The 12,283-nt window shown below is 50.9% G+C and overlaps 4 protein-coding genes across 4 annotated transcripts; all 4 read right to left on the reverse strand.

The window, feature by feature from the left end:
- Positions 1–182: 182 nt before the first annotated feature.
- On the reverse strand, positions 183–2,779 carry BJX67DRAFT_314382 (putative vacuolar segregation protein (Pep7)). Its single transcript, XM_071027208.1, has 6 exons — positions 2,322–2,779; positions 2,224–2,246; positions 1,667–2,160; positions 1,245–1,613; positions 979–1,198; positions 183–921 (listed from the first exon to the last, which is right to left on the reverse strand). Exons 1-6 carry the CDS (start codon positions 2,592–2,594, stop codon positions 294–296), a joined length of 2,007 nt encoding a protein of 668 aa, XP_070881042.1. The 5' UTR covers positions 2,595–2,779; the 3' UTR covers positions 183–293.
- An 87-nt stretch (positions 2,780–2,866) lies between these two features.
- Positions 2,867–7,325, reverse strand: BJX67DRAFT_367150 (ion-transporting P-type ATPase SPF1). The gene is made up of 3 exons (XM_071030489.1): positions 3,780–7,325; positions 3,591–3,727; positions 2,867–3,535 (listed from the first exon to the last, which is right to left on the reverse strand). The coding sequence occupies exons 1-3, from the start codon at positions 6,852–6,854 to the stop codon at positions 3,076–3,078; spliced, it is 3,672 nt and encodes a 1,223-aa protein (XP_070881043.1). The 5' UTR covers positions 6,855–7,325; the 3' UTR covers positions 2,867–3,075.
- A 312-nt stretch (positions 7,326–7,637) lies between these two features.
- BJX67DRAFT_385997 (putative integral membrane protein) lies at positions 7,638–8,989 on the reverse strand (the record flags this gene model as incomplete). Its single annotated transcript, XM_071033975.1, has 5 exons — positions 7,638–8,020; positions 8,073–8,137; positions 8,193–8,578; positions 8,646–8,765; positions 8,837–8,989. The coding sequence occupies 5 exons, from the start codon at positions 8,987–8,989 to the stop codon at positions 7,638–7,640; spliced, it is 1,107 nt and encodes a 368-aa protein (XP_070881044.1).
- A 2,254-nt stretch (positions 8,990–11,243) lies between these two features.
- BJX67DRAFT_367158 (GLTP domain-containing protein) lies at positions 11,244–12,281 on the reverse strand. The gene is made up of 4 exons (XM_071030490.1): positions 12,050–12,281; positions 11,936–11,994; positions 11,768–11,886; positions 11,244–11,679 (listed from the first exon to the last, which is right to left on the reverse strand). The coding sequence occupies exons 1-4, from the start codon at positions 12,189–12,191 to the stop codon at positions 11,385–11,387; spliced, it is 615 nt and encodes a 204-aa protein (XP_070881045.1). The 5' UTR covers positions 12,192–12,281; the 3' UTR covers positions 11,244–11,384.
- Between the last annotated feature and the right edge of the window lie 2 nt (positions 12,282–12,283).

Here is a 12,283-nt window from a genome sequence, read left to right on the forward strand (position 1 = left end):
ACCTCCGGACGGACCCTGCGAACCGTCAGGCAACCTCGTCGCTATGGCCGGATTAGAATCATTAAAAATCATTCGATTTTCACAGAGACTTCAAGAGAGCACCCCCAGAAGGATGGGCTGCTGGAAGGACACGCAAACACTGTTACATCCATAAAACGCCTGGTGCTATGCAGTTACCAAAATCCCAAACACCCCGCCATACACCATAATGGAGACCAACTAAATATGCAATGTTGCCGGAAGACGGAGGGATAAGACATTAGGAGCTCTCGATCGTGGAGAAGCAGAGTGTATCACGCCGCCTTATTACCCAAGTAGGCGCCCTCGAAGTCTAACCCGTCGAGCATACCATTCACGCGGTCAATCTCGCGAGTGAGATCCTCCACGTTCATAGCAAGGCTGCTGACCTCGTCGAATTTACGCCGCCGATTCGCGTCGGCGATCATTTCAGATACGAAGAATTTTTGCTCTTCGAGCACGATAAGTCGTTCACGCAGGGCCTTCTCCTCCGCTTCCAGCGCAGAGACGCTACTACTTGTTTCGCTGGCCAGGCTGCTATTGCTGATACTGGCGGGGGCGTTTCCAGGCTTGATGATCGATAGTGCGGAGCCTTGTCGACGATGCCCTTCTGTTGATGCGCGACTCGGGCTTGTTGGAAAGCCAGCGGAGCTTGCATTACCGTTGGGAGTAGCATGCTTCAGAACCTGAGGCAGAGCCTTTAAAGGAAGCATGTGAAGATGGAGGAAGTTGCTAGCTTGTTGATAGATTGCCTTTTGAAGACGTTGTTGGGTTGGAGAGTCTGTTGGTAGGTCACGGATACGCCGAGCGGCTGTATCGTATTTCGTGAATGAATCGGTTAGTCGTTTGCGGATTTTTGATGCCTCTGCTATTTGAGCGGCTGACGGCGGTCGCTTCGGGTTTCTTGAACAAAGTGTCAGTCAGCATTTTTTTCTAACACGTAGAGTTTCAATCACATACTGCAGGGTAGTAAGGAGATTCTGGAACTTCGGCATTAGTATTCGAATCCCCCGTTCGAACTGTCCGAGATTCTCGTAAGCTCTCAGATCCGGGGGCTTTCGCGTAATGTCAGCATCAAAGTCACGCCGGTCAAACAACGTTGACTTGCACTCTTTACAGAGCCTGATGTCGATATTCGTCGAGCCAACGTTGACTGACTTCTCCACATAGGCTTTTGATACTAAACAAGGTCAGTCCCTGGGATTTAAACGTAGACGGGCACGTACAAGGTGTCACACTTAACGGAACCTCGACAGAACACCCCGTTGAGGCATCACCGCAGACAACTCGCCCGCAAGTTCTGCAATGATGCCTTCGAAAGGTATAACTCGAGAAGTCTTGTTGGCAAAATGGACACCTGGGCATACTGGCATCATCCTGCCAACTGACCACTGTTTGCTCAAGTGCTTTCCGCTGATCATTCTGAAACGCGATTGGCCAGAGCTTGTTTGACTGGAGCTGGTCAGGAGGCAGGCTAGCTAGCAGCTGAGTGAGTCGTGTCAATCGTTTCTCTAGCCGGGAAACTTCTAGCAGGGATTTGTCCACATTAGGTCTCCTGACGGCTTTGAATTCGTCCATTCGATCTCTTATTAGACCTGCGCTATATTAGAATCTTCGACTACGGAAGGCGCGGGCAAGGGTGGTTTACCGTTGTGATCGTTATACCCCTCGCGGGACTTATAACAAGTCTCGCAGACTCGGTACCACAGCCCCCGCACGGGCTCATGCTGCGCGGACCGAGATAGCTTCATCTGGTACATCGTATGCTCCTCGCAAAACAACTTGCCGCATTTCCGACAGTTCACACAGCCGTTAGTCGCATTAAGGCGTGTCCCGCACGACGGCTCCAAGCAGGTATCGTAGAACCCGCGAGGCTGCCAGTGCTCCTTGGTTATGATATCCTCTGGGTCGAGCGGTTTCGGTTGTTCCGGAACGATGCTCTGGGACGGGCCAGGGGGTCGGCTTGCGCCAGTGAAGGTTTGCTGATTCTCGTTCGATTCGAAGACGTCTAGGCCCTTGAGCTTTTGGTTCAGGACAGCTAGTGGTTGGAAGCGCTTCGCCTTCTCCATCTGCGTTTTGAACCAATCTTTCACTTCGTCTTGTCGATCATCTTCGAGGTTTTGGTGCGCGTCGTCAAGGTGCCTGCGGGCTTTGTTAATTCGTGGGACGTGTGAGGAGAAAGGGGAGGGTGTGCTCATTGTATACCTATTCAACTGTAGCAGTGTAACCTGAGGTATGTTAGCGCTATGGTCGCGGCTTCCCAGGGGAGTATCTCAAATAGGATGTAGCTGGATCAATCTTACCATCTCTTCACTACATATCGGACAGGATAACTGAGCCCCAGCAGCGGCTGGAGCAGCAGGAGTCGGAGCACTGCCATTCTCCAAAGAGATGCGGGAGGTGAGATCCTGGGTCTCGGACGATATCTGGGATGCGGAAGCTTGTGAACTGAGGGAAAGGGTACTGGCAGATGGAGATAGGATACTCGGCTTTGGTTGCGGCGATGACAGAGTTGTTGGAGTGCGAGCATTCGCGGACCCCAAGACACGACCTCCGCCCAGCGTCCTCCGGGACATGGTGAGCTTTGTTAAGGGAGCATGGGAAGGGAAGCCCGCGGAATGCGGAAGGCGGGGAGTCGTACGCGGCCTTAGAATGTGGTTGCGGTAGCTGGAACTGAAGGACAAGCCCCGCGTTGCCGTGAAGCGGAAAAAATGAAGCAGGGTCCAGCTCCAGGCTGATGGAGAGAGTGAGAGCAACAACCTGGATGCAGTCGAGGTGATCTGCGGTTGAGGGGGCGGAGCTTCTCGGAGACTGCTGCCTAGACGCCTCAGGCAGAAAGCACAAGTTGCCCCAGGCCGGGGAGGCCCCAAAATGTTCGCTGGACAACCATATCTTTGATTAAACCGGGGAATTGAGCTTGATCTTATTGATTTGACAATTCTTATATACCGATCACAAATTGCATTCTTACAAGCGAATTAGGGCTCTTAAACGACTGAGAAATATCTAGATATCTACCCACGTACACCAATGACAAGCCCTTATAAAATAGAAAATCTAAGCAACCCTTGGCTGACCGTTTGCTGAGTTCTTCTCAAGGGGCTCTTTCTTCTTGCGCTCAAGCTCCCTCCGAAGCTGGTCGGGACGGCGTACAGCAATGTCCTTCGGCCGGAAATCGCTGAAGAGTTTCTTGAGCACATTCTCGATCGCCCAGCATCCAACGTAGTCGAGAGCCATCAGAAGCGTCAATGTGACCTTGAACTCAGTGCTGAACGGCACAAGGCGTAGTTTCTCGTTCAGCTCGGGAATAAACTCAGTTGCGCATGAGAATGCGACACCAGAGGCCGCAACCAACCCCCAGTACATGGCCTTGTTCTCGCGGATAGATTCTCTGAAGGGGCGGCCCTGATAGTTAATAGAGAACGTGGAGATTTGCTGGATGAGCTGGAGCAGGTAAATGGCGCTGTTGAGAAGAGATGGTTCGAATTCGCCCTCTAGATCTATATCAGATTCTCTCCTAGAAAGCGTCAGTTCAGTTGGCATGCGAGTTAGTTGGAGCATGGATGACGTACGGTTCAATGCTGTAAACATAATTTGATAGGTAGATCAGCGTCACAATATGAATGGCAAATTGTCCAAGAACAGAACCAATAATGTAAGCGTTGAAGATATTAGGCTGCGGGCGTTCCTTCGAAAGGCCTTCGACAGACTGGAAAACGGGTTAGAGCAAGCCAAATTAAGACACCAGACTGCATAATTACCTTTGCGCGAGAGATTGAAAGGAAACAAACACTCATCAGCATACCGCTAATAGTGACTTGGCCATCACCGAACTTGATGCCATCGAGGTAGATAACGCTCAGGCTGTAGGCACTGATTAAGCAGTTCAGAGCAAGGATCTTGTACATTTGGATGGTTGCGACGAGGGTGCAGCGGCCTTGGCGGAGGATATTGGGGATGGCGATAACGTTGGCCAGTTTGCTGGTGAAGGGTGCCGCGACGGATGCGTCTCCTAACTTAATGGTTGGGGGCTCGCTATCATCGAGCTCCTGTTCCATCATGGTCGAAGTAAGCTTGTCGGCAAAACCGGCAGCTGCCACGGATGCCTGCTGTTGCCGCTGCTGTTGAGGGGTCAAGTTCGAATTGGCCTGTTGCAACGCTTGTGCGCCAGGGGAGGTGATTGTGGGGATTGCTTCTGCCTGATTCACGGCGCCCTTTGCACCTCGCTTTAGTGCCTCTCTTTCAATAGCTTTCTGGTAATGGGGATTGCTGGGACCCGGGGGGTATAGATGAGCAATCTGTGCGGGCACAGGCGGGGGAGGTTGATTGAACCGCTGCATCATGGAAACCTGCTTCTCATAGATCTCCTTCATCTTGGTGGTCCGATAATGCTCAGCGATTCTAGTCAAATCCTCTTGCGAGCCATTTAGAAGGGCTACACCAACATGGGCTTGCTTCAGAGCTCCGACGTCATTCGTACCATCACCGCACATCAGAGTCGTGTAGCCAGCATCCTTGAGCCCAAGAAGAATATCTTCTTTCTGCTTGGGAGAGACACGAGCATAAACCCAAGTGTGGCGAAGAAGATTGGGAAGGGCCTTCTGGTCCTTAAACTTGGCCAGTGCGTAACCAGTAATACAGATATCCTTCGTCTTCAAGATCTCTCGATCTAACGGCATGGTTGGGTCGACATCGATGTTAACCTTGTCGTCAATGCTCCGCCACACCACTCGGGTACCAGAGTTGTCATTTTCTGGGGCATCAAGAATCAAAACGTCGCGATCCACGATCTCGACCTGACGAGCAACATGAACGGCGGTAAGAGGGTTATCCCCAGTAATCATTACGACACGGTGACTGCTCTCATTAAGCATCCGCACTGCCTTGATAGCGTCATCCTTCAAGGGACATTGCAAAACGAGGAAACCGGCAAAAGTAAGTTCGGACTCGATATCCTCTCTGGTATAGTTGTTGATCCGGCCCTGGGACAGCTCAGCCTCGGGAGACAGGTATTTGTAGGCGAGGGCGAGTACACGAGCACCGTTACGCGTGAAGTACTTGAAGGTCTCCTCGTAGTGCGGTGGCGTATCGACAAGCATGGTCCTAATCGTCTCGGGGGCACCTTTGACACCCACAAAAGTGGATTTGACCTTCTTCGATGTCTTTCGATCGATGGTAATGGCGGTGGCGATAGTGCTTTGTCGCTTGAGAGCAGACGAGAATTGGAAGCGTCTCTTGATCTGAACCGACTCAGGGAGGCGAGGCGAGCCCGTCGCTGATCCACTCTTCGACGTAAGAACGTCGTTCTTGCCCAGAGTCCAACCGAGCCACTGGAGTGTTGCCTTCTCCATTGGATCGCCAACAACCTCACCTTCGTCCAACTTTACCAGAGCATGAGCACTCGCCAGGACGAGTGTGGTATCAACGCCAATACTACCGCCCTTACTGAGGTCTGTGTGCGCACCGTCCCCCTCAACCTTGGCACCAGAATGTCCTAGAGTGAGGCCGGCAACGCCATCAACAACCAGGTCCTCCCCTGTCAGGGTGCCGGTTTTGTCAAAGCATGCAATATCGACGCGGCCGGCAAAAGGGATTCGGAAAGGCTCAGTACAGAAGATTGCGAATTTGCTCAGAGCAGCCAGACTTGTGTTGACAGCGAGACTGAGCTCCATGGGAAGTTCCGGGGGAACCACGCTCGTAACGATAAGGACGCAGTCCAGGAGCAACTTTGACCTTTTGCGGTCCTTGGACACACCCTCTTGCCAGACATACCAAGAGGCGGCAAGGGCGAAGATCAACAGAAACAAGATGAAAAGTAGGGCTTCTGCATTATTGGCGGAGACGCGTTCCGTAGAGTAAATCATAGTGCGAACCAGGCTACCTTGACTAGTCTCGAATCCAGTCTTCACAACAACACCGACGGCGCCGTTGTCTGGTGGAGTACTGACCTTGAAGGTCTTTTGCTGCGACTCGTCGCCGTTGGTAGTGTTTGGGTGAGTAATCTGCAGAACTTTAGTGCCTCCATGCACAAACGCATTCTTGTCGAGGCCATCGGGATCAATTAAATCCTCTCCGGGTCTGAGCTGGACCGACTCCTTGAGGAGTGGTGTGCTTTCCCCAGATAACATAGCCTCGTTGACAATAACACTGCCTTCAATAAGAAGAATATCGCACGCAACGCCACCGTCTTCCTTCGTACGATTCACTGACATCAAGTCACCGGGGAGCAATTTGTCGCTGGTGATTTCCTGCCACTTGCGCTCACGGTAAACCCACACATCGTAAGGCTTGATATTCATACCGCGAAACTCGTTCAGGGTTCTCTGCCGCTGCCACACAACCGTGCTCTCAAACGCGACGAGCATAAAGAGAGTGAATAGCGAGTAGTACCAATATTCGTCGAGCATCCACAACCCAACACAGAAGACCTGGAAGACGAAGAAAGGCGCCACAGCGTGTTCCTGCCACAATTCAATGAATCCGGGTACAGGAATGTCGAACGTGTTATCCCCATAATGATGTTGGATGCGTTCAACCTCAGCTTTCGAAGTCAAGCCCTCGCACTCCTGGAAAGTTTTGAGCGGGGGTTTAGGCTCGGCGTCCAAGGCGTAAGACAGCGGCGCAAAGGATTTCCGCTCAGGATAGTAGATGAAACGTCGCTTCTGGAACAGGAATGAGATCGTTGTGACTCCACCCAACGTATCCCGAAGCAGCCGACAGATCTCAGCTGAGCCGGAATTGGCCTCCGGAATCACTTTGATAAGCTGAGCAGAATCAGGAGACATGGCTTTGGTCGCCGTGAACAGCGTCCGGATGTTTATACTCCATTTCGTCATCAACCAAAGAAGCGACTGGAGCGTGATAATCGACCCAGACCACACAAATGTCCATTCCTGTCCTTGAATATACGTATCGTAGCGCTCGGGGGAGAGGTAGAAGGCAAAGAAAGTCGGCCAAATGATCAGGAAAGGCCACACGTATGTGTGTAACTGGGTAGGTATGGGGTTATGTAGCGAGGCATATTTGATCTGAGGGTCTTCCACAAGTCTCGCCCTTTGAGTTCTCTTTGTCAGTGGAAATGCTGCCGGCGGCGTACACGCTCGGGGGCTCACGATACTAACATGATGAGATTCGAATGGCCACCGCGCGGGCCAGACGAGGAGGAGCGTAAAACGAAAGAAAAGAAAAGACTCAAGAAGACATAGGACAGCAGTAATTAGTTACCTGGCTCCCCAAATCTCCTGAAAAACTCACAACTAAAGAAAACAGAGGAAAAGAATGAAGAAGCCACCTCGCTGGGATAATTTTGCTTCCATCGGGTTCGCCGCTGGGCGGAAGAAATGCTGTTGCATTCGATTGGCCAGCGCCACGTGCAGTGAGCGATGGTGGAATATTGCATTCTCCGCCCGCGCAGCCCTTCCTTGGGCACCCCAACTCTTCATCGCAGATAAGACAGTGAGGTGCTTAATTTAGGTCGCTGCTAGTCTAAAAAGGTTCAACGACTCCAGAAAACTCTCTGTCGCGGGAATCTTGTCGAACTAAAACAATTTTTATATGTCCTGGACTTCAAAGAACTGCCTCTGGAGATTGTGAAGAGGTCAATAGAAGGTCATCAATTTTCACATTCTATCTCGAGGGTCGTCGGTAGTCACTAGAAATGTTTTCTGTACGTTGACACCCGCGACAGAGCTCTTCTTGGGATTAAGGTCCTCCTGGCTGCTGCTTGGGCTCCCACGCGAGGTTTGCACCGTTGTGACGACCCCATGGCTGTCTTGAGCTCCGAGATCAGGCCGCCAATACCTGTTTGCTGCTTGATCATGCCTGGAATTATATGGTCCATTCATGCTGGATAGAGGCATACTTCCAGTCCCCCTAGTCCTTGAGTTTTCATAACCCGTTCCGCGGAACCAGCGGAAAAGCGGCCGAATTGTCACCAAACTTCCTGCTGTTATTCCCAGGCCAGCTTCGACGTTCGACCAAATGGAGATCTGTGTTGTGGCATCTAAGTAGTACAAAGTTAGCTTGGGCAAGCAATGGAGCGTACACAAACCTACAAAGGAAATCAGGGTCTTTGTAATAATGAAGGTATGGGATGCGGACTATAACAGCAGCGCTGGCACTTTACGGAGGAGTTAGCGCAGAAATAAGTCGTTTTTTGTTGATAATTGACTTACACGCATCCCATGCTTAGAATCCCCGCGAGCGCAGCCTTGGTCCTGAAGTTCATATGTAATGGCCATATCAGGACAATAGGAAGGAGACCCAGGACTAAATCGCAGATGGTGGCCGTTACGCTGTAGAGATAGGCAATGTCGAGAATATAGTCGGTGTCCAAACACTTTCCGTTCGATGTGAGCCGGTGCCAGAAATAGTCTACTGGGTGGCATTGCAAGGTGAGAATAAACCAAAACACTAAGCCGACGACAATTGATACTGCTATGACGCCCCAGAGAATGATATTGTGGATTCTAGTGACCGTGAGACGAAGGAGTGCTAGAGCAATGGAGATTTTGGCGACCACGCATGTGATGACATAGGTTGTTTGTCCGAGCCACCACCACTATTGGCGGCATTAGTACGAGCGTTACCTGGCCCGAGACGAAGGTCTATCCGTGAGGAAAACGTACAAACAGTGCGGTCTCAATCTCACTTGAGTAATCAGGCTTCTGATAAAAGTCCTCCATCTTTCGACCCAAACCATGGCGTGCACCTATCAGTCCACACAGCGCAAAAAGGATATTCAACGCCTATACGGGTATCAGAATGAGGATCAGCCGGCCTATCGCGGAATAGAAGCATGATGGAGAATACCGCGTACCATCGCAAATACCATCAAAGAATCATCCCATCCAAATGCCTTCACTAACCTCAGTCGGACGAAGCATCGCAGCGCCACAGAAATAAACGAGAGTATTAGAAACACCAAGGTCACGACAAATATAGAGAGACTGCGACCCTCAAGTTCAAACATCTCGGAAAGGTTCTCGTGACGTGGCTATCGCGAAATAACCTTACGATCGAGACCTTGCGGCATGCCTCCTTCGAGGAGGAGTGAGAGCCAGGTGTGGTGAAACTTGAGCTCTTGGTTGCGCTCAATATCCGCCCACAACGGGGCGCTGACTGCGACAGCAACTGTTTTCGAAGGGGAAGGAAAGGAGAAGGGGTCTGTTTCCCGCATATTATGGCATTTCTCCCAGCGGTGCACGGTCGGCGCGTGGCGGCTTACACTCAGTGACCATTGAAGGCTGGGCTGGGGTACAGGCGCCACTACCGAGTGGAGATACATCCACGGTGCAACTCTCTTTGTGTCTCTGACGGCTCCAGTTGCATAGTTGAGAAGGTTAACTAGTAATCGGCAAAGAAACTTTAGCTGGAACCTAAAAAAGCGACGTCCGAAGGAGTGGGAAACAGTTTCCCATATGCCCAATTGCCTAGTTGGCACATAGGTCCGATGGTCGTGGTTTGAGAAGGCCTCGGATGTGTGGGCCTCAGAAGGAATGGAAATGGATCAACGTCCATGGTTACCACACTTACCCAGAAAGTGTAAGTGTATGGCGACGAATAAGCAAACAGGTTTGATTTCCATGACACAGTGGCGTGATGAATGAAGGCGGAGATGGGGCAAGAGTGGTTTATTATTCTTAACGAGACAGGGCAAATGCACAAATTGGGGCTGGTTGTTGGAGGTCCTGTCTGGCAAACTACTGACAGTTAAAAACAACTTGAAGCGAGGTGCCATGTCATCGGGCTGTGGCCTGTAAAGGCCCGGTTCGAAGCACCCCAGACCTGCCATGATTTTGTTCCAGAGTCACAGACCCAGAGACATTCTTTCCTGGCAGTGCCATGATTCCGATACCTGGATGGGTTACACGGATTTAGTGGAGAGCTAGGGGCATTTATAATAGAAGACCAGAATTGTGATACTCTCCGGCTCTGCGCATTGGACCTTTTGGATGTGGTCCGTGGTAATCGGCTGAGAACAGGGCAGAGTGAGATCTCTTCAAGTTTGTGAGAGGCTCAAGCATCATCCTTGCTGGCTTGAGGCCGCGACGATCCATGCCGCATCGAACCGTCGAGTCCATGATGCCAAGAATATGGTGGACGAAAATCTTGCCCACCAAAGATGACGGGAACCATCATGAATCAATGATGAGATGTTGTTCAAGCAAGGCTCTGGTCCCTGGGTGGTTCCAACCACGGTCCCCTGTGGGGTTCGCTTTCGTTTTCACTTTTCATGACACAGGAAATCTCAGCTTCACCCCATACTTGACAAATCTGGTGCCGAAACAAGCCGAAAGAAAAAAGATTCGCGAAGGATCAGCATCAGAGTCTTCGATGTTTGTGGGTTGGCAAACTGTTTCGAATCGGTGTGGGGATTCATAATGGAGCTGTTATTATTTCGATCAACGCATCAAGACACAAGGCCATCGGCTTCGGGAAGATCGAACCGGAAGAACTGAGAAGGAACGGCATGATTCTGAATTAGGCAGCGCGAAGGGATAGTTTCTGGAAAAGGATGAAGGGCGACGGCGCCCGATCAGGATGCAAACTTTCATGGCGGGGTTGAGAGCTCGTGCTTGGGCTTCCAGGAAAATTCTTCGCGTTTCATGGCTCTAGACCACTCTGAAAGCGAGGAGAACAACGTCCCCCACAAGTTCCACAACTAGCGAAAATTAAACTCCCAGCCTAGGAAAGGAAGGGAAGGTGATGGAGATTCCTGTCCACAGGTCCTGTTTCGTGACTTTGAGGTCACCAGCCAATGAGGAAGAAGGGGCTCCTTCGATTCTCCTGTCAGATTCTCATCAGGCACATGGTCAATGGGGTTTGGGAACAAGCGTGGGACAGCTTGGCGTTCGTGTGCTAGAAATGATTACTCCGCAGTACTTGCAGCTGCGATCGAAGGACACTCGGTCTTCCTAACTCCTTTGATGCTTCTGCATTTTTCGACGACCAGTACATCTCCATCCTCTTCCACACCGTGACCTACCTGTTGTAGTTCTACAAACCGCAAACGAGACTCAATTGGGAGTGGGTCAGTCAAGCCTTTTCTAATCCGGGGGTTCTCTGCTCCCAGGGTTAGTCCTGATATTGCATGTTCTGAAAATCCGGGGGTCGGAGCACCGTATTTGCATCACGAAGACCTAGTATGTCTCAGGATATTCCGTATAGGATTCGCGCGGCATACCGGAGTTTATGTAACCTACCCGATTTCGGGCAAATGTGAGCTTTGGTGTAATGTATCGAGCGATGCAATTGATATATTGAATAGCCATATATACAGTTCTAAGAGGAATACCCTTGCATGACCTGAGAATGGTGCGATCTCAGATAAGAGGAACTTTCCGTCTTCCCCAGTCATGTATTGATCACCACTTAGCTTCTTTGCGCTCCTGGAAGGCCTTCAATATTTGTACTACTTCCTCCAAAGCTTTCACTTCACGCTCGAGAGCAGCTTTGACCCTTTCGGAGTCGTTGCCTAACTTTTCATAGAAGGTATTCCTGTATGGCGTGGCGGACATAGCTGCAGAAAATATGGGCTTGATAATGAATGAATGGTGAGGTTTGAGTGTCCTGCCGTAAGCGTCACGGAACGAGTCAGAGAGTTCCTTTGATGCGTTGTCGATGTTGTGACGAAGGGATTGAGCCGTGAAGTCGAGACCCCTGGAAGAGGCAAAAGTTAGCCGCTGGACGCCCGTGCCTTGACTGGGGAGCAGAGAAAAACCATCCCGGTCTCGGTACGGGTACGAACCTAACAAGCCAGAGCAAGCCTTCCGAGGCAACGTGCTTCTTCGTCTTCAATTCATTGAGCACAAGGGCTTGGAGGGTCTCCGATTCGCCGGGGGCGGCTAGCTGTCTATCTCTGACTTTCTGCAGGTGTGTTAGGGCGAGTGGTATTAGATGCAGAAACTATACAGACCTTGATATTGCCGGTCAAATCGCTCTTGACAGGAGAAAATGCGGCGGAGCCAAGGAGGTCTATTCAAGTCAGTGATGCAGATGGTAATCAACCGTGGTAAGGTCACCGGCAGACCGAATAGAGTCGTGAGGGACTCAGCAGCTTCTAGGAACTCTGTGGTCGAAACACCATTGTCGTTGGCGGCATCAATTGGGACGTTCGCGAAGGACCTCTTGAGGGTATCAAACCAAGTAGCGCCTGATGGAATCGCAGCCATACCGAGCCAGTGTATAGAGTGCAACAATAAAATATGATCAATTGCAAGGAAGCAAAATAAATGCGACGAGGACGCTGTCTGTTATCACCAAC

The sequence above is a fragment of the Aspergillus lucknowensis genome, assembly GCF_044049455.1.
Source record: "Aspergillus lucknowensis strain CBS 449.75 chromosome Unknown BJX67scaffold_74, whole genome shotgun sequence".
Taxonomy (NCBI): Eukaryota; Fungi; Ascomycota; class Eurotiomycetes; order Eurotiales; family Aspergillaceae; genus Aspergillus; species Aspergillus lucknowensis.

Coding starts and splice junctions, on each gene's coding strand:
- BJX67DRAFT_314382 (XM_071027208.1), bottom strand. CDS start 2,594: ATGTCCCGGAGGACGCTGGGCGGAGGTCGTGTCTTGGGGTCCGCGAAT. Junction 1,614..1,666: donor GGGGTATAACGATCACAACG/GTAAACCACCCT, acceptor AATATAGCGCAG/GTCTAATAAGAGATCGAATG. Junction 1,199..1,244: donor TCCGTTAAGTGTGACACCTT/GTACGTGCCCGT, acceptor GACCTTGTTTAG/TATCAAAAGCCTATGTGGAG.
- BJX67DRAFT_367150 (XM_071030489.1), bottom strand. CDS start 6,854: ATGACGAAATGGAGTATAAACATCCGGACGCTGTTCACGGCGACCAAA. Junction 3,728..3,779: donor TTTCAATCTCTCGCGCAAAG/GTAATTATGCAG, acceptor CCCGTTTTCCAG/TCTGTCGAAGGCCTTTCGAA. Junction 3,536..3,590: donor TATGTTTACAGCATTGAACC/GTACGTCATCCA, acceptor GACGCTTTCTAG/GAGAGAATCTGATATAGATC.
- BJX67DRAFT_367158 (XM_071030490.1), bottom strand. CDS start 12,191: ATGGCTGCGATTCCATCAGGCGCTACTTGGTTTGATACCCTCAAGAGG. Junction 11,887..11,935: donor ATTTGACCGGCAATATCAAG/GTCTGTATAGTT, acceptor ACACACCTGCAG/AAAGTCAGAGATAGACAGCT. Junction 11,680..11,767: donor GGCTTGCTCTGGCTTGTTAG/GTTCGTACCCGT, acceptor TGCCTCTTCCAG/GGGTCTCGACTTCACGGCTC.